Consider the following 20,439-nt stretch of genomic DNA (forward strand, 5'->3'; position numbering starts at 1 on the left):
TTAAATGCATTCTTTGTTCTTACTAACAACTCAGCTGCTCTAAGACAGTTGATCTGATTGGTTAGAAAATCAATCCAACTGCTCTAAGATAGCCACTTTGATTGGTTAATTAAATGCATTCTTTGTTCTTACTAACAACTCAGCTGCTCTAAGACAGTTGATCTGATTGGTTAGAAAATCAATCCAACTGCTCTAAGACAGCCACTTTGATTGGTTAATTAAATGCATTCTTTGTTCTTACTAACAACTCAGCTGCTCTAAGACAGTTGATCTGATTGGTTAGCAAAGATCAATCCAACTGTTCTAAGACAGCCACTTCGATTGGTTAATTGCTGTGATTGGTCAGTTGTAGTCAGCTCAGCTGACAGAATTCATCAGTTGTTGTGATTGGTCAGTTTTTTTTTAACCAGATGTTCTTACTATCAACGCAGCTGACTATACAGATATCATCCAGGTGTAAATGACAGGTGTTGATATTTGAGGGTGTAAGAGAATTATTTTGACCTTAGCTTAGATTAGATGTGTGACATATATTGCATTTTGTCACAAAATGAAGTAACACGAAGCATACCCATAGATTTAATTGAAGCAATATCTAGACAAAAGGTAACCTCCAAACTTACAATTCCAAAACTTATTTTTGATTACAGTGCATATTTCTACACATTGAATACATAATTTCGGATAGAGTATTTGATGGCCCAAGTATGTTCATAACATATTTCTAAATTTCATCTTGCTTCAATATCAAATCTATTGGAATCTTGAAAATTGTTAATTATCCAGTGATTGTCCTAGGGTAGAAAGTCGACTTAAAATGAACAAAACTTGTATCTTGGGACACAATATAGTTTTAATGTCAGAAAGAATTAGGGTTAGACCCCCTAGATTAGAGTGGATTTTTAGAATAGCTATGCAAAGATTTACCCCCTAACTCTATGCAAATTGATTTGTTTGGCTTCCAACTACATGTTCGTTATCTCTTTCTCCTGTTCTAACTTTCAAGGTACTCCCCAGTTTGTTGTAGAGTAGTGGGTGCACTCCTATGATTTAACCTAATAATCAGGGTATAGTCCAGGCCATAGTGGGTTCACCTAATAATCAGGGTCCACCTACCCCAGGCCATTATAGGGTAGTGGGTGTACCCCTAGAATTTCACCTAAAAATCAGGGTACTTCTGCCATTATAGAGTAGTGGGTTCCACCCTCTGACTTTTCACATGATAATCACGGCTCACCTTAGCAATGGGTGTACCCCTATCATTTCACCTAATAATCAGGGTTCTCCCATAGGCCATACAGAGTAGTGGGTGCATCTACTGATTTCACCTAATGATCATGGCTCACCTGGGCCATTATAGGGCAATGGGTGCACCCCTATCATTTCACCTAATAATCAGGGTTCTCTCTAGGCCATTATAGAGTAGTGGGTGTACCCCTATCATTTCACCTAATAATCAGGGTTCTCTCTAGGCCATTATAGAGTAGTGGGTGCACCCCTATCATTTCACCTAATAATCAGGGTTCTCCCAAGGCCATTATTGGCCATGGCCCAAGTATTTGACCCAGCAAGTGTATCTGCCAAATACAGTATAGGGTGGCGGTCAAGTTTCAAATCACAACCACCAGAAATATTTGCATAACAATACATTCTTTGATATCATCAAACTGCCTAACTCAATTATAATTTGCTTGGGAGTACCTAAAATACAGTAAAATTGTGCAAGAAACTTTCATCGGAATTTCTAAAAAAAAAAATCATTTCTAAAAAAATGATTTTATGGAGTACAAACTAATATTGAGTGCTATAACCTCAGGTGGCGTAGTTTGTCGTGAGCTCCACAAGATTTTAATTTAATACAAATCTCTCTAGATTGTCTTTTTAAGCATACTTGAACACATTTTGAAAACTTAACTTTTAATTTTGTACTGTAAGAAATGAAAAAGTATTTATTATTTACAGAGATATCTTTTGAAAGAAAAAAAAATACAAAATCAAAAACATTTGAGCTAAGACTTTTGCTGCCTTTTTATAAGAAACACAGATTTTTTATTCTTGCTATTTTTTGAGTATTTTAGAGAGAAAAAAGAAAAGAAATAATATTGTCTTCCTTGCCCTTATCACAAAGAAATATTTAAAAGGGGAAGAGGGAAATAACAGTTTGAAAAACTTATTTTTTTGAAATATTTGCGTTTTGCCAAAATTAGCCTAGATAGGGCATTATTAGTATTACTCTTAGAGAGCCAAGTACATGTATATCATAGTTTGGTAGTTCTTGATCGAAATGAAGCCACTTAGGCAAATGTGAAAAAGACAAGTTAGAAGACCTAGCTATGTGTAGATTTGTCCTACCAACTCTTTGGCTTATGTAGACTTATTAAACAATGTGATATGCAAGATCAAATATATGAATACTAAAGCGGCAATTGAGATTTCAGTTTACTAAGATAGACGTGAACTAATTCTGTTGTTACGATTATGAAGTGGACATCAGTTTGATTACGAGTATATATTGACAGTAGGGTGGCATTTCTGATGACTTCAATGCTGTGTACAGTTTGGGAACGTCCCTCGTTTGCACAGTCTTGATGGACACTATCTTGATTGATAATATCTGCACAACAGAGGCATTGCTATCACCCACTTGTGTAATCTACTTAATCGAAGAACAATAGTGTTAGTTTGTGTTTGTTTTAGTAAGTCGAGACTTCATTTGCCACTGTAGTAATATTTCACCTACCACCATGTGACTGTAATTTCAGTTAACATTGATATAAATTAAGTCATCCATATACCAAGAGTATATTTTGTTTTAGAATCAAACTTTTAGCAAATGAAATCATTTGTGGACTGCAATTGTCAAATACTTTGTTAGAGTTAGCATAGTTTATAGGATAGTTCATAGATTTTTCACAAGAAAATTGTTTGCCAATGTTACTTAGAAACAGTACTTGTGAATTTCCCAAAGTGCATATATGGTACAAGGCCACAAATAGTGACCAATGATTGATCACACTGCCTGGTTCTTTAAAGATGCGTAAATTGCTGACTCTGATTGGATAGCAAGTCACATGATCTAGATAACCAGGATGTGTGACCTTTTAGTCTCACTGATCTGACCTGTGAACCATAATGCCAAAGCATACAAAACATTCCAAGTTGTTATTTTCTTGTTAGCGGTTAGAATTTTAGTATGTGCTAGAGAGTTACAAATTCCTTGTACCCACGTGTGCTTAAATAAATTTATTCAGGGTTTAAAACAGCAGTGAAAAACTTATTTATCAATGATATTTTTCCAAAGTTTTTTAATATTATGATGCATGCAGGTTCACGTCAGGTTCAACCACAATTATCACAATATATTTAACGCAAGGCAGTCAGCTTGCATTAAGGTTGTAGCTTACCTGGGCACTGAGAGTTTTAAAAATTTCACATTTTTGTGAAACTTTGCTTAGAATGTGTCATCTTTTGCAAATAATTAAAAATGGTCACCATGTTATTTCACAGAATATAAATGATCTCGATATCAATAATGCACTGCTTGGCAGCCATTTTGAATAAATTATGACAGGATCTGAGGTCATTAAAAATTTGCATATGACCTACAGATTATATGGGTGATTTGCATATTACCTAAGAAATACACCAATGCTTGCTTAAGAAATTGTTTTCTTATGCAACAAATATGCCAAATATGAAGTTTTGTTGTATGTCAAGCGTTAATTTGTAAATCGTAATATTTTTACTAGGTTTTGATACAGCAAGCTAAAATTAATCAAAATGCTAATCATTGCATCAGCAGTGTACTATGATTAGTATGAATAATTCACTACTAAAAATTCTGTTCTTATAGGATCAATATGCAACATATATTGAGGGCAGTCCTCAACCAACCTTTAAACCACCCCTCTTATCATAGATATATGGGTATGATACCATTGCCGTACAATGGTGGATGAAACTAATACTGGTGAAGTAGGGGTGACAGCTATAATCTCCTACTGTCCAGAAAGGCATCTTGATTCACACTTCCTGCCAAGATTTTCTATTTTTAAGGAAGATTTCCAAATTTGAATATTAATAAGTTATATGTAATTAGGATATTGATATGCAAAGTTTCTGATGCCACAAGTTCATATATTAAAAGTTTTACGACGATAGAAAATTAAAGAGAGAAGTGAATTCAAATAATTGAATATTAATGAGTTATATGCTAATTATGATATTGATATGCAAAGTTTCCATTGCAACAAGATCACATATTAAAGCGGAGTTACTACAATAGAAAATTAAGTATGTGGAGATTTGAATTTGAACATATGAATATTAATTAGTTATATGCTAATTAGGATATTGATATGCAAGAGTTGTGTTCACAGATTAAACCAATGTTACTTCCATAGAAAATTAAGGGTTTTTTCAAAGACTTTGCCATTATTACTTTTATCTCACCTTCAGTTGTGTTTGTTAAATGTTTACTCCACAAATTTTAGAAGACATTCAATCAAGTTTTTAGAAAAGATGACGTATAAATAGAATTGACTTATATCAATCTGTGACAAATTTTATGCATTGTGACTACCTAGGCAGGTTACCGATTTCAATACCTACTATTTTTGCCCAACATAAGGGGTATGGGAAAACTTTTCCATAATCATGAATGTACTTATTGAGAATTTTTTTTATTTAAACAAATATACTGTTTTAAAAATTATTTACCGCAACTGCTTTCAAAGGGGAAATTTATCAGCCAATCAGCCAATCAGAAATGGTGATACATTGTACAAATAACCACATGCCATCGAAATAGATGATGATGATGATAGTTTGTTTCTTTGTTGCTTAGCAACCATGGATGATTGTAGTTTTTGAAGTAGAATGTCTACAAGTGTATGTACAGTAGAGATGTTGTAGAGGTGTTGGAATATATTATGCATTTGTTATTTCTTGCAATAATCAACAAGAAATCGTGTCATTTTGTGAGCTCTTAGTTGACAGTGTGGTGTTAGGCTTTGAACAAAGAAATTGTCATTTTTCAGACTTTTAACATTTCCTTTGTTCTAGCCTTAGAGATAAATTTGTAGTCCACAGCTTGTTTTGTTACGCGTTTTGTAAACTTTTGTGAGCTGTTTTACAAAGAAAGCCTACATATACCCGTCCTGCTTGTAGTTAGCAATATTCAAGACCTGTTGAGAAGGTTAGGTTTATTACTAGGGGTACTGTGAGGGCGGTTTTTCATCGCCATGGTTACTTGTAGGGTTGTGTGAGGGCGCTGTTGTGGTGGCCATTTTTACTTGTAGGAGTACTGTGAGGGCGCTGTTTAGTTACCATGGTTTCTGTAGGGTAACTATGAGGGTGCTGTTTAGTTGCCATGGTTTTTGTAGGGTTACTGTGCGGGTGCTGTTGAGAAGCTAAGGTTTATTTGTAGGGGACTGCAAGTGCTGTTGTAAAATTGTTTAAAATACTACAACAGTGCTTTCTAGTTGTGGAAAATTGCAACAGTGCCCTCTAGTGGTGGTAACATGCAACAGCGCCATCTAGTGGTGGTTGAAAGACTGCAGCGGTGCATTGTAGTGGAGATGAAATCAGTTAGTGGTGAGCCTAGTGATTCTAAAGTCGCTAAAGTATGTAAATATATTCAAATAGTTATTCTTTTGTCATAAATTAGAGGACCACTTTGCACCCATGATTTTTTCAGAAGGAAGTAATTTTTCAGATATGTAATCATTTTCTGATTACAGGACGAAAGTAGTAATGTTGAGACAGTTTGAGAGTAACATCGCATTGTACAAAGTCGGCACTTAGGTTTGAATTTTATCACGAAAATTGCCTACTGTTCCCTGATGGTCCATGTAAGGCGAGTGAACATCAATAATCTCATATTAAAAGGAAAAGTCCCGTCAGGCTTTTTTCTGCTATCAACTTACATATGATTGTAGGTGGTCAAATAGCACCTTACACTTATTAATCTTGAAATCTAAGAAAGAAGCACTACTGCACTTGACATGTGTCGGCCAGTTTGTTGATTTTCCTGCAAGGGTTTATGGGAAAACCTTGCAGGAAATGACATCACGTTTACCACAATCTGTTTGAAATAAGTCTGACTGGAATTTTCCATTAATATGAAGAAAAAGATTATGAGACGTTCCATTATATCTTTGAAATGGAATAACCTATAACCTTGCAAAACCATAATTGGAGCAAACCATTATTTCCATGGGGAAAATAGGTCCGAGGCATTGGAAAGTACAGAACTTTGTGATTTTGTAAAATGATTAGAGATAAGATTAGGTTTATTTTGTATTTGAGAAAAAAAGGTTCCAGAAAGAAGCACAAATTTTGTCAAAACGATGATTCATGGTTATGTTATTTTGATATCAAATTATTAATAACCATAATATCTTTGAGGGCCATTGAAAATTTAACATGAAATCAATTAAATGTTATAAAAATCAAGAATTTTTGTCATGACAAATGTTGGCGGGAATATTTTAAACTGACATCAATTATTATACCAGTCGTTTCTGTGTTGCTTGCTAAAAATCTACCGTCAATCAATAATACAAAATAAGAAGAATTTTTGTGATAACAGATTGTAATCTGATATTTATTTTGATATGAAATGATAAGTGACAGTTACGCCCAAAAATTCAGAATTTTTGCCATGAAATTTTTTGGCGGGAAAGAGTTTATTTTGATATCAAATCACTGAGGAAGATAAATCAATTGAAATTCAATCACAATTTGATTTAATTGAGTACAAAAATTGCTTGATTTTCCTAAGAAAAATTTGCAAATAAAATGGCTTTATTATGGAAAGTGTAGATTTGAACAGAAAAGTGACTGTCGAACAGGAAGTGATTTTTAGGAAAGTGTTGGTGCTGACCATAGGTCATGAAAAGTGTAAACTTGAAAAGTGAGTAGTGTAGTTGAGATTTATATGTGAAAAAATCATGAAAGAAGAAAATACTATTACTGAGATTGTATATGGAAAAGAAAATTTAGTTTTTTACGAGATTGAAAAATGATATGTATAGATCTTTTTTGTGGTTGTTGGTGGAGGTTGTAGAATTCTTAAAATTGTCGTTAACATTTTATTCAAAATAGGCACTGCTATGAACCAGATGCTAACACAGCACTTTTTTGTCCTGGAAAAAACCCATACAAGTTTCCGCTGACATTTTGTTCCCCCTAGGCCATGATGGAATTGTTAGTTCCATCTTGCAATTTTGTCGGAAAAAAACAACAGGTCAAAGTTGACTATGTAAATTTGCCCAGGACTTCACCATTATTTCATGGGTGATCTACCATGCCCAACTGAGAGGGGACATACACTAAGGTTCTAAAATGTACAGTAAATGTAGATATTATCATAGTTCTAAACTCTTATGTTGTATTATAGTATATCTTTTTAAACTTATTTCAGAAGTTGTTTTATCTATATATTTGTGAAAGTTGACTATTTCTCTTAAAAGAAAGTTGTCGTTTTTTCTCTCTCATCTTCTTTTGTTCTATTATATTTATGCCGTATTTAACATGATGTGTATATTTATCTGTTCTTTGCATTGAACAATAAAGTCTGTTGAAACAAAAATTTAGCTGTTATGTGTTATTGTTACAGCTAAAACAAGGAGTGTTCATCGGAAGATTGTACTAAACATTATACATTAACAGCTAATGTTGTGGACAGTGTTCTGGCAAGCACTCCCTGTTTTGGCTGTAAATGTGTATGTTATGTAGTTGGCGAACACTACATGTTATGTAAAGTCTTCTGGTGAACACTCCCTGGGTACAAACACACACACACATACCACATACAACACAGACACAACGCATACATATGTACGTACATACGCACCTACATACATACATATATACATACATACATACATACGTACGTACGTACGTATATACATACACAGACATACATACATGCATACATACATACATACATACATACATACATACATACATACATACATACATACACACACATGCATACACATTCAAACATGCATACACATTCAAACATGCATACATACATACATACATACATACATACATACATACATATATACATACACACACACAGACATACATACATACACACACACACACATACATATATACAGATCTAGGCAACTTGAAACACAATCATTCAGAATAAATTACAAAAATAAAACACGATTTATGTCAAAACTTTTACCAACTTTATTGTCATGCTGTGCATGAATTGTATTAATGAATAAAACCTGGAAAAATGCATATATACACATACAAACAAAACTTTTGATAATTTTCCAAAATATACAAGTAATTTCTAAAATAATACTTTCATTTTGTCATGATTTCGCACTCTTTTTTGTTCATTTTTTCATAATTTGGTCTTTGCTAATATCTAACAAACTAATGCTAAAATCAAAACATCACTCAGGAAAAAAATGAGTTATTGAATATTGTCACCGAAACACACTCTAAAATAATGACATCACCAATAATGCTGATACTTTATAGGAAAGTTCTGGACGGATTTCAAACTGCAGAAAAAAACCTTCCTTATCTCGAATTGTGTACAATCAACACAGAACCCATGTCATGCAGGAAAACATAAAAAACAAAAGAATAATCCTATTATGTTGTATGAGGGCGCTGTACATTATTCTGTGCATTTCGTCCTTGCAATTATTAATATATCCACACAATATATGAATTTTTACACATTTGAAAGTAAAACACTTCTGTACAATTCATTCTGTAAAATTTGCATAGTTGTTCAGGCACTTTTTTAATGCAATCCTCGAATGCCATGCTCACAACACGATTGCTGCTGGTTTGTTTGTGTCTTAATCAAATCTTCTCTCCACTGTATCATACGTACAAACTGATGTTCATGAAATTTAAATTACAGTATTTTTCCTACCTAAGACCGACACTTTTCAAATACAGATCTAAAACTTTGAATATAGAGAAAAATTCAGTTTGATAGGAATTCTCAAGAAGAATTCTGAAATGTAGAAAGATATAGCGAGTTAAGGATACCATATGTAAATTTACAGTGAGTTAAGGATACCATATGCAAATTAATACAAACTTAGGGGAAAAAATTATTTTGTCATCCCTATTTGTGGAAGTTAACTAATGTGTGTAGAGCTAGGGATGCTTGCTACATTAATTTGTTTGGAACTAGGGATGCTTATAGAGTAATGGAATTCATCAAAGCATAAAAGCAGGATATAAAATTTGCTACAAATGAAAAAAAAAAGTGTTTTTCTCAGCTTCTATGAATTTAGTTAATGACTGAAACTGGAATAATTTCATGTAAAATTTTATTGTAGATAAACTTTGAATAACCCCCAAATCCCAAGAACAGAGATGTACACCCCCTCCTAATTCACTCCATGTCACTGCATACATTCGCAGAATTCAGTGTGAACATACAGTGCACAAAAATTGTAAATTGTTGAGATATGAATTAGGAAAATTGAGGAAAATATGTGAATCAATAAACACCTAGGGAGACAGCTACTTGAATATTAGTAAGCTAGGGAGTCTGCACATTTTGAATCTTGTAAAATCATATGACTGTATATTTACCACACTGCATACATAAGGGACTTGACAGTATCCTTTCAAATTAACAAACAGTTAGGGAGGCAAAGATACTTGGATCTGTGCCAATAATATGGAAAGCTGCAGACAAAGTTAAGGGGCAAGTATACTTGGATCTGTGCCAATAATATGCAAAGCTGCAAAGTTGAAATGGCAAAGTATACTTGGCTCTGTGCCAATAATATGCAAAGCTGTAAAGTTGAAAGGGCAAAGTATACTTGGCTCTGTGCCAACTACATGAAAATCTAGTGTCTACAGACAATCTGCAAGTGTAAGAACAGTTTACTATATTCTTTCAAAGTCTTGAGTTCTAGCAATAATTCATTACATCACAAATATGAAATGTTTGAATACAAAACCAATTCTGTACAACATTTGTAGTAATGACGCTGGAAAGTTTCAAAAAGGAGTCAATATGTGAAATCTTTCCATTGTGACCTTTTGAGAGGTCAGAGTTGAAAGTTGAGCAATTAAGCACATCAGTCAGGTGTTCTACTGTTTCAGGTAGGCTCTAAGGAAGTCATTATATGATATTTTTCCAGACATGTCTTTGTCGTAGAATGTCATAAGATGGAAGAATTCGTCTTCCGAGAGGTTGATACTGTAATGCCGGAGAATATTACGGAATTCTAGTGGAGATACTATTCCGACAGCGGTCGTATCGATTCCTCGGAATGAGCGTCTCATGTCTTTCCAGTTTTGGAGTACGCATTCCCGGATTCTCAACATGGCTTGCATTAGACTCTCACTCTCATCACCAGCTTTCATCTGGAACAAAATAATGATTGCAGTTATCAACATTGTTGAAGTTACTGATCTCTGTCTTAAACTGATTACTTTTCATCATTCAATTTGTCATCAGCCTCATTTGCATAAACTCAAGTTATTCTACAATGCCATTTTTCTCTGATCTACATCTAGAGAGTGAAGACAACCATTTCAGTAAGTACTCTTTTAATTTTTTACAATTTTGTACATTTGCCCCCCCCCCCCACCCACCCCCCATATTTTCTCTGACAGTTTCAATAATGTTTGATACTCATACCAATATAAGGGTGGTGCCCCTCATGGTATAAACACTACCAGGTCTCCAATGTCCTCAGATGTTATAATTACCGCAAATATTTTTTTAAGACATTCATAAATCTACTTACCATCATTTTTGTCGGATGAATCTTTTTACGGTTCAATAGTCTGTCGGTCTGTTCGTTTTCGTCTTCTTGGATAGGTTTTAGGTGAAGCACAAAATGACGTAGGAAACCATTGTAGTTAAATCTGTAAACAAAATTATGAAATGAAAGTTATCAACTTTATCAAAATTTGGCAAAGTTTAAGAAACTTATCATCGTCTACAACATAATGGGATGAGATTCTGTAATTTTGTGGATGGCATGTGTGGATGTTGACTGATTTAGTAAAGCGTCCCCACTGAGGCATATCTAGTTTAGAATGGTATTGTTTGATAAAGAGCGCCACCACAGGCATAAAACAGAATCATAGTTAGATAAATACAAGTGCTCAATTTCTGAGCTTGCTATACATGGTGATGTTGTTGTTGTTTTTGTTGTTGTTGTTGTTTTTGTTGTTGTTGGTTGTTGTTGGTAGTGTTGTTGTTGTTGTTGTTGTTGTTGTTCTTGTTGTTGTTGTGGTGGTGGTGGTGGTGGTTGTTGACTTACTTTCCGTTCTCTTTGAGATCAAATTTCATCATGAGTTGTCGGAATTCATCAACTGGCAAGTAAAGGTGAAACTGTTCCATCACATCTGAAATATTAAAAGAAAAATTGAAAGTTGTTATCAACATAACATTGTATTTATGATAAAAGATCATACTTCAGAATGTACATAAAAGTATTGTTCATCACATAAGCCCAAAACTGAAATAATGTATTCCTGCTACCAAGCGAAGGTATTGCACAGTGCCCTCACAGGTAGAGTAGAAAAACATACATCAACATAGAGGGCGCTGTTCACAAAGACTCGGAAATTGATTGCAAACAAAATAAACAAAACAGTTGTAAAATCTAGGTGCACAGATTACATTTTCATCACGCTGGAAGGACCAGCTCTGCAATTTTTAATTTGCAAGACAAATATGTACTAAAAATTAATCCTTTAGAGTGTTATCTGTTCAACAGCCTAACTTTCATTTCACATTTTCTGCTAAATTTTCATCAAATTTTTCACTATCTTACCTCTAAAATCCAGTATATCAATTTCACCAGCTCCATCTTCGTCCTTGAGTCGGCATAATTTCTGAATATCTTGCCAATATTTATAAATCTTATCTTTGAGTTTACGTTCTATGTTCTCTGCATTCACCATTGGTGTCATGGAACGACGGCCAAACAAATCAGACTAGAATTGGAACAAAACAATCAAATTTAAATATGAGAATTCATTATTCAAATATTAATTCTTGACTGAATAAACAACCAATCAGATTTACTTGCTGGAATTAACAACCAATCAAATTTACTATCAAAATATTTTATAAATATATGCAAATTTAAAACAAATATATCTAAAACCATGAGAACTCTTATCATTCTACCTAGCCTAAAGAGTAACATTAAAATGTATGCAAATTAATGTTACTTTATACAAATGAGCTTTCAATTTTAAGGCCTATTAAGAGTATCATTAACATTTATGCAAATTACTGTTAATTTATGCAACTGTACTTTAATTTTAAGGTCCAGTAAGAATAGCATTGAAATTTTATGCAAATTAGTGTTAATTTATGCATATTTGGTTCAAGGTGATTGACTTTCTGAATACTCACCATTCGACTGCCATATCTACTCTGTCCTGTCCTTGGTGGGCTTATTGTCATTGGACGAGACATCGCTGTACCAGGTGGTTGTGGATACAGATTACCATTGACATTGCTTTCAACTTTGGAGAATTTCTTTAAGAACTTCTTATAATCAAGGTTACCAAACTCATTGACATCTAAGAGCTCCCACAAACATTCAAACTATAAAAGAAAAAAACACAAATAACAGCTTAAAAATTATGTCAGGTTTTTTCAGGTTTTTTTTGGCAAAGACTGAAGAAAGTCATAACTGAAATAAGGAATTCTAAATCTGAGGTTAAAATTTCAAGAACAATATTTTACATTCTATCATTTCACTTTTTATATTTATAAAGAAACGCATAACTGAACTCCCTAACATAATACAAAAGTGACTGCCTAGCATGATAAAAGTGTCTCCCTAGCATGATAAAAGTGACTCCCGCAGCATGATAGAAGTGACTCCCTAGCATGATAAAAGTGGCTCCCTAGCATGATAAAAGTGGCTCCCTAGCATGATAAAAGTGGCTCCCTAGCATGATAAATGTGGCTCCTAGCATGATAAAAGTCATAAACTAGCATGATAAAAGTGACTCCCTAGCATGATAAAAGTCATAAACTAGCATAATAAAAGTGACTCCCTAGCATGATAAAATAAACATATTTTAAAAGGCCCACTGTTTTACACTTGAGTCTCTTATTCATAAAAATTTGTCCCCTTAAGTGTATTTTATTCAAAATACATACAACACAGCAGACCTTTAAATTTTCACTTATTTCGCTGAAAATGAAAAAAAAAAACGTACAAAAAGTAGTCTTTGAGAACTAAACACCTCAAAATCTTCTTGAAGCAAAAATATCTAAGTTTAAGGATTCATCTATTTTTGGATTTGCCAAAAATGATAAAATATAGGAAAATCACACAAAAAAAGTCAAAACTCAGGAGCATAATCTTACCTGTTCATCGTGTAATCTGAAAGCGTTTTCCTGTAAAACTTCTCTGAAGTCTTCCTTGGCTATGACACCGATTCTTGCATAGTCAATTTCTGAGAACCGTTCAGCAAAGTTGTAAACCCTAGCTGAAACCACTTCCTGCAGTTTGCCAATAATTTCTTCAAGTGACATTGGTCTTGGTGACAGCTCCTTCGACACTTTCTGTACAGACTCCAACCAATTTGCAGCAACCTGTAAAAAAACATGTCAATTTATATTTACTAAGGAAAGTAGAGGCTCTTGAATCATTTTAGTCCAAAAATTAAAACCTTAAACACATTCTTACAATGAGAAGAATTAGACATTTATGATTGGTTCATTCAATCATGTGATATTGCTGTCATGGTCACATGACCATTTGATACTATATAAGGTCATACTTTCCATATTAGGTCATAAAACCCTTCAATTTTCCTTCACTATCCTATAGGATCAGATGATCATGGCTTCTTAACATATAAGGACAGGTTGTTTGCATAGATAATATATTCAAGGATTAAAGTATCTGATTGGTAAATTAAGGATACTTACTGTTCTTTCATCACTACTAAAGTCGTCCAAGAACTGAACCCAATCAATGGCAAGGTCTGAAGACACTTTAACTTTTGTCATCAACATTTTGAATTGCTTGTCTGTTAGTTTGAAGCAGAAGTGGTCCAAGATACGACGGAATTCACCAGCTGAAAGGCGCCCTCTGTGTTCACGATCAAAAGAGTTGAATGCCTATAGAATGAGCAAAAATGTAGAAAATATGTCAATAAAGTTTGAAAAGAGTAAAATAACTTAAATTGGTGGCATTTATCACACAAACTTGAACTTGATAACTTCTAAATTTCTTGTCTAACGAAAGTTTTACAAGTGACACAAGGCCCAAACCAATAAGTTGAATATTAACATAACTGAGACATGAATTCAAAAATATGTAGGGTTGGTACCGATATTTTTTATTCCAAATTTTTGTGGTTATAACATCCCTTCTGTTTATGCTATTTATTTTTTTAAAAATACTTTGTAAATGAATTTTATGCCACTGTTATAATATTTTCTCAAAACTACACACAAAAAAAATTTTCAAGAAAATTTTTGACTTGCTACATAAAATGAGTTTAGGACTTGGAAGAAAAACTAGGTAGGTTCAGGTAGTCCAAACAACACCATTTTAAAAAAAAAGAATCAGAAAATTTCCAAAAAAAATGGCTTGAGAATTTCCATTTTTACTTACAGCATGTAGAATGTCTTTGTCACTGCTAACTAGTCGCCTTAGTTTCTTCAAGGCTTTCTCTGGAGTCAGCGTGGAGAACGATTCAACGGTCACTTCTGGTAAATTTTTCTTCTTGTATTTTGGTTCTTGTGCTTCATCGAATGCTGACAGGAACTGTTCATACGATAGTTTAGTTCGTGTGCTTGGTATTCCAATCCTGAGGAGATTAATAAATAATTTGTCAGTTGGAAATTTCATAGGGGTGATATATTTTTTTGTAATTTTTCAGAAAGCCGACACAGAAATCTTGATTGAAGCAATATTTTGTATGTCACCTCAGAGATGTTACATCACATTTGCGTTTACAAATTGTAAACAATATTTTGACCCCATTTGAATTCGTTTTGATGATGATGATGATGATGATGATGATGATGATGATGACGACGATGACAATGATGATGATGATGATGATTATGATGATGACGACTATGACGATGACAACTATGACAATGATGATGACGATGATGACAACGACGACGACGACGACGACGACGACGACGACGACGGCGACGACGACGAAAATGATGATGATGGTACATCAAAAACAAAAATGAACAACAAAATCAAAAATTAATAAGACTAAAATTTTAACTTACTTTTCTAAAAACTCAAAGAAAGTTTCATCGTCTACAAGATAGTTAAGATCAATCAATATTTTCTGGAGTTCTCCAACGGAGATCTTTCCTGCTTTCATCTTATCCGCTTTCTGGAAAGCATCCTGGAATGTAGCATAGTGATCCCGGAATCTATCCTTCAATTGCTGAATCAACTGATCGGAAGACAGATACTGGGCTGACTTGGCTTGGTTCATTGTGATAGCACGTTGTTTGTCGAGTTGATTCTGATGATGTGCGTCCAGCGTTTGGTAACTATCTTCTATGATTCGTCGACTGGTTCCTTCATCGTCACCAGGTGCAAATGCCATGCCGAGTCCCATCATTGCGAGGAAGTGTCGGTGATCAATAAATCCACGACTATCTGGGTCATATCTGAAGAGAAGTCAGTCATGTCAGAGTAGGAAAACAGTGTAGACATAAAAAAGAATTCTCAGCACAAAAAAGTTTATTTAAAAAAAAATTTAAAAATAAACTAAATTTGTGTTACAGTTTGCTTGCTGGTAATAAATTTCTTTCAAGGAACACATTCTGGTATAAAAAGTCGATAAAACTTTTGAGCAAATCTTGATTATGTTATCCTCGGCTCAACTTTTGGACAGAATAACGTATATTAGTCAGGTGGTAAATTACTGAAACCAGGTCATGCAGACCTATAGTATAGGAACTTTGGACTGACTTGGAAAGTCATTAGTTAAACTGATATGTGATAGTGAGTGTGCAAGTTGCTGTCATGTAGTCTGCCCCACCCCCACCCCCCACCCCACAATGAAAACCTATGAATTAGTATGTACTCTCTTTGTGTCTATATGTTTGTATAAAAATTCACTTGGGTAATTTCCCAGCACAAAAAAAAAATATTTTACAATAAACAAGTCTTCTACTTCCAAAGACATAGCCCCCATCACTAATGTGCTATTATTTGGTGTCCAAATTTGTGTGTATGTTGGGGCTAATATTACAAAATGTGTTCAGCTACCTACCTCCTCCACAATATATCGAACTCTTTCTTTGTCATCGGTAGCATGAATGTAAAGAGGAGTTCTCTTAATTCCCTCTTCCTGATGACCCCCACTCCACGTTTGTCTACACTCCGGAATGCCTTGGCTAAGTCGGAATAGTTCCTCTGCGCCTTTGCTACAAGGATGTCATGGACTTGATCAGCTGCCATCTCTGTTGGGTTTTTAGTTTCGTTATATCTGTCAGTAAAAGTAAAGTATATTAGTCAAAGTTCCAGTAAACGTAACTTTTTGAAGTTCTACTTTAATTCGGTTGTTGGAAATTATGCCAGCCATTAACACCAGGCAAATACATTGAGTCCACTGAAGAAGTCAATCAGGTCTAGACGAAATATTTGGACAAGGTAACATTACCTGTTTGTACCTTTATTTATATCATGAACCCAAGCTGATGAATCTCTTTGGATCTTTATTTGAACAGTTAAAAGCAAAAGGAAAACTTGTGAATTCACTCTGTTTAATAAAAATGTTGAGATGTTAAATGATAAAATGATAAAATGATAAAATGCATTGTTTCATTCACTTTCACCTATCAGTATGGAGCTGGCATTGATCAAAAGTAACAGACAGAAGCATAGACTTATTTATCTGCAGCAGAAGTGACTTCTCTTTCTTCGGCAGAAGTGACACGTAAAGGCCTTGCTCGACAACTTCCATCCTTTGAACATATTGTTGTCTGCTTGTATTGTTATGGAATTACAATAACAATAGAAACAGTTGACAATATGTTTAACGGAAGTTGACTAGCAAGGCTTATATCTCCCTTCAACCTAAGTTCTGATTGATGCTAACTCTGTACTGATAATGGAAATGAAACCAACACATTATATCTCGTTTAAATCCAAGTTTTTTTAAACATGGGAAGTCACAAATAATCTTTCCATTTAGTAAAATTCAAAAGGTTTTTTTTTTAATGTTACCTGTGCATAGAATTTAACCATGGATGTCCTTCTTCCGTATCCAGACTTTGGAATTTATCCAGGAATTCCTTGTAGTTGATTTTAGTTCTCCTTCCCATTCCCATCTTTGCCATCAGTTTTGTAAATTCTTCATCTGTCATATTAAACATGAATGAATCCAGAAGACGTCGGAAGTCATCACGACTGATAAGTCCGTTATGATCATCGTCTAATTTATAAAATGTTGATCTTAAGTCCTAAAAAAATAAATAAATAAATAAATAAATGTTATTATTACTTACCATGTAGTCATTTTCAAAAGAAATACCACAAGGGGGTGCCACACATGAGAAAAAGTGAGGCCAAGGAGGTGCCCCACATGAGAAAAAGTGAGGCCAAGGGGGTGCCACACATGAGGAAAAGTGAGCCCAAGGGGGTGCCCCACATGAGGAAAAGTGAGCCCAAGGGGGCGCCACACATGAGGAAAAGTGAGGCCAAGGGGGTGCCACACATGAGGAAAAGTGAGGCCAAGGAGGTGCCCCACATGAGAAAAAGTGAGGCCAAGGGAGTGTCACACATGAGAAAAAGTGAGGCCAAGGGGGTGCCACACATGAGGAAAAGTGAGCCCAAGGGGGCGCCACACATGAGGAAAAGTGAGGCCAAGGGGGTGCCCCACATGAGAAAAAGTGAGGCCTGGGGGTGCCAACATGAAAAAAGTGAGGCCAATAATTATATTGCAGTACATGAAGTAGTCAACAAGATGTGGCCTAAAATAAAGAAGTGGCTATAGTACTCAACTATTGTGACCCTCACTTCTGTTCCAAAAGCTGCCTCTGAACAGCACTCCTAGTGGCCAAACTGCAAAATCTTTCGTTTTTCTGATAACCAGAATACTTATTTACTAATTCTAAATATCATGGCCCTCACTTGTAGTCCAAAAGCTAAATTTATACTTACAGAGAAGCTCTCCCTCATTTTGTCTTTGAGTAAACTTTGTACTTCAGTAGCAGTCAATGTCTGCATTTCTAGTTTAGTGTATCGATGATTTGGTACACGTTGTATTTCCTCCCCTGGTCCACCAGCACGAGGATCCTCAAAACTGTTCACAAAGTCACTGTATGTCAGTTTTCCTTTGTTAAAACCTAGCTTGCCAACAAGGTCATTGAACTGTTCATCTGTCATGTACATGCCAAATGATTGGAGAACCTAAAAAGGAATAAGTAAAAAGTCAATTAAAATTTATCAAATCTTCAAAAAATAAGACTTTTTTTCACTTTATTTTTTGAATAAGTTTTTCCTGAGAATTGCTACAAGTGATATTTATACAGAAATCTACACTTTTCTTCATAATTATACAATTTATATGCTGTAACTTTTGGCCATGGCCTATCTGCAGTACTCAAAGTCAGTATAATAAACAAAAGTTATATGACTCTGTACGTTGAGGGCGCTTATCAATATGGCTGCTGTGAAAACCCACTACATCCTAAGTTGACAGGTGCCCTCAGGCACAAATGAAAGAAAGTTGTACACAAGAACTTAATAAAGAGTTACATTGATTGGTATTTTTTATACATGATTAAAATTTCTGTCCAAATTTCAACACCTTGCTTACCTGTCTAAATTCTTTTTTGGATAATGAGCGTTTACCATTGGTACAATATTGTAGGAAACTATCTCTAATTGCAGAGTTATGTTGTGACATTCTGTCTTTCAGCTTCACAATCACTTCATTAGCCGTCATCTGATTGGTTCTCTCTAAGGCATTGTATTGAACTTGCTGTAATCTGCCAATCACAATAAAGATATCAAAATGATTTATTAGTACCCAAAAAATGACAAAAATTTTCATCAGCATTAGTTTGCAAAATATCACAAACATGGCAGTGGAGGGGGGAGGGGGAGGGAGGCTACTTGGATAAATGTTATATTCTTAAACATGGAATAGGTACACATATTTACCGACCCGTGTTTTGGGAATTTTCAGATGGAAAAGTGGAACCATTTGCCTTTTTTGAAACACACATGCACGCGCACACACACACACACACACACACACACACACACACACACACACACACACACACACACACACACACACACACACACACAGACACACACAGACACACATGCACACGCACGCACACACACACATGCATATGCACACATACACGCATATGCACACATGCACATCCACACTGTGGCACATACACACACACACACACACACACACACACACACGCACACACACACAAATCAAAAGCATATTTATCTCACCTTTGGTCTATATCAGCTTGTCTCTGTGCCTCTGTTAATTCACTGCTGTAATGGATCAAGGTACTAGTACCATACAAATCACCAGGAGAGACATCAACTCCAAGCTTCTCTAGAAACTCAGCAAATATAACTTTACCATCTCCTGCACCACTACACTGACCACACATTCTGTAACACAAATTTATTTCAAAAATTCAATTCAATGAAATATCACAATTCAGGGAATCATATTAATGCTTTCATGTTGTCACACCCCAGATCTCAATCCAAAAGTTGCCAAATGTGTTTACAATTTTTCAAAAAATGCATTTCTGGAAGCAGATACGGTATTTTGCACTAGAGGTTCTGTCCAGACCCTCCTTTGCATTCTGCAATATATAGTCAAGTCTAACATTATTGGTAGCTTTTGCAAACAGCCCCATCAATCACCTGTATAAAGAAAGTCTATAGAGGGCGCTGTTTCCTGAATTGGTGTTCACTTCTGTGCTCACTTTTAATTATTATTGTCTAACACAGAGGGCGCTATAACAAACCTTTCCCATACTTACTTTTCAAAGTGATCATCAGAGACTGGTAGTACATGTTTATCTAGAATTCTTTTCAAATGTACTTTGGATATCTTGCCAGTTTTCTCAGGATCAACTGCTACAAATGCAGCACTGACGGATTTCCAGTACTCAGTGATTTTCTCTCGTAAGATGTCTTCAACAGTTTCCCATGCCATCACTGCAGGTTTAGGTTGGTCATTGTAACGATGTTCTGATATCAACCATTTATGTCCCTCCTGATTAAAAGACAAACATAATTTCTAAGTCATACTTTTTTTTTTAAATTTAAAAATTGTTCCTGGTTTGATTTAAGTTCTGATTAAATATCTTATACTTATGGCTGCACTGATAAAGCAGCACTAGGAGTAATATTTTAAACTTTATACAAATTCTTAAAAGAACTATGAAGTCTGGAGATCTGG

At 34.8% G+C, this 20,439-nt stretch overlaps 2 protein-coding genes across 3 annotated transcripts in view; one reads left to right on the forward strand and one right to left on the reverse strand.

The window, feature by feature from the left end:
- Nucleotides 1–20,439, forward strand: part of LOC144452852 (large ribosomal subunit protein uL1-like) — a 418,633-nt gene that overhangs the window by 6,562 nt on the left and 391,632 nt on the right. The window lies entirely within an intron of this gene.
- Nucleotides 8,235–20,439, reverse strand: part of LOC144452635 (EF-hand calcium-binding domain-containing protein 6-like) — a 31,300-nt gene continuing 19,095 nt past the window's right edge. For both annotated transcript variants that reach the window (XM_078143762.1, XM_078143760.1), the window contains 15 exons: nt 20,018–20,253; nt 19,470–19,637; nt 18,808–18,979; nt 18,150–18,398; nt 17,214–17,449; nt 16,258–16,473; nt 15,257–15,649; nt 14,619–14,814; nt 13,928–14,119; nt 13,361–13,588; nt 12,392–12,586; nt 11,802–11,964; nt 11,286–11,370; nt 10,764–10,884; nt 8,235–10,377 (listed from right to left, as the gene is read on the reverse strand). In XM_078143762.1, the coding sequence (XP_077999888.1) occupies nt 10,102–10,377; nt 10,764–10,884; nt 11,286–11,370; nt 11,802–11,964; nt 12,392–12,586; nt 13,361–13,588; nt 13,928–14,119; nt 14,619–14,814; nt 15,257–15,649; nt 16,258–16,473; nt 17,214–17,449; nt 18,150–18,398; nt 18,808–18,979; nt 19,470–19,637; nt 20,018–20,253 (3,126 nt within the window). In that variant the 3' untranslated portion in view covers nt 8,235–10,101. The remainder of the gene's footprint in view (nt 10,378–10,763; nt 10,885–11,285; nt 11,371–11,801; nt 11,965–12,391; nt 12,587–13,360; nt 13,589–13,927; nt 14,120–14,618; nt 14,815–15,256; nt 15,650–16,257; nt 16,474–17,213; nt 17,450–18,149; nt 18,399–18,807; nt 18,980–19,469; nt 19,638–20,017; nt 20,254–20,439) is intronic.

This window comes from Glandiceps talaboti, chromosome 23 (assembly GCF_964340395.1).
Source record: "Glandiceps talaboti chromosome 23, keGlaTala1.1, whole genome shotgun sequence".
Lineage (NCBI taxonomy): Eukaryota > Metazoa > Hemichordata > Enteropneusta > Spengelidae > Glandiceps > Glandiceps talaboti.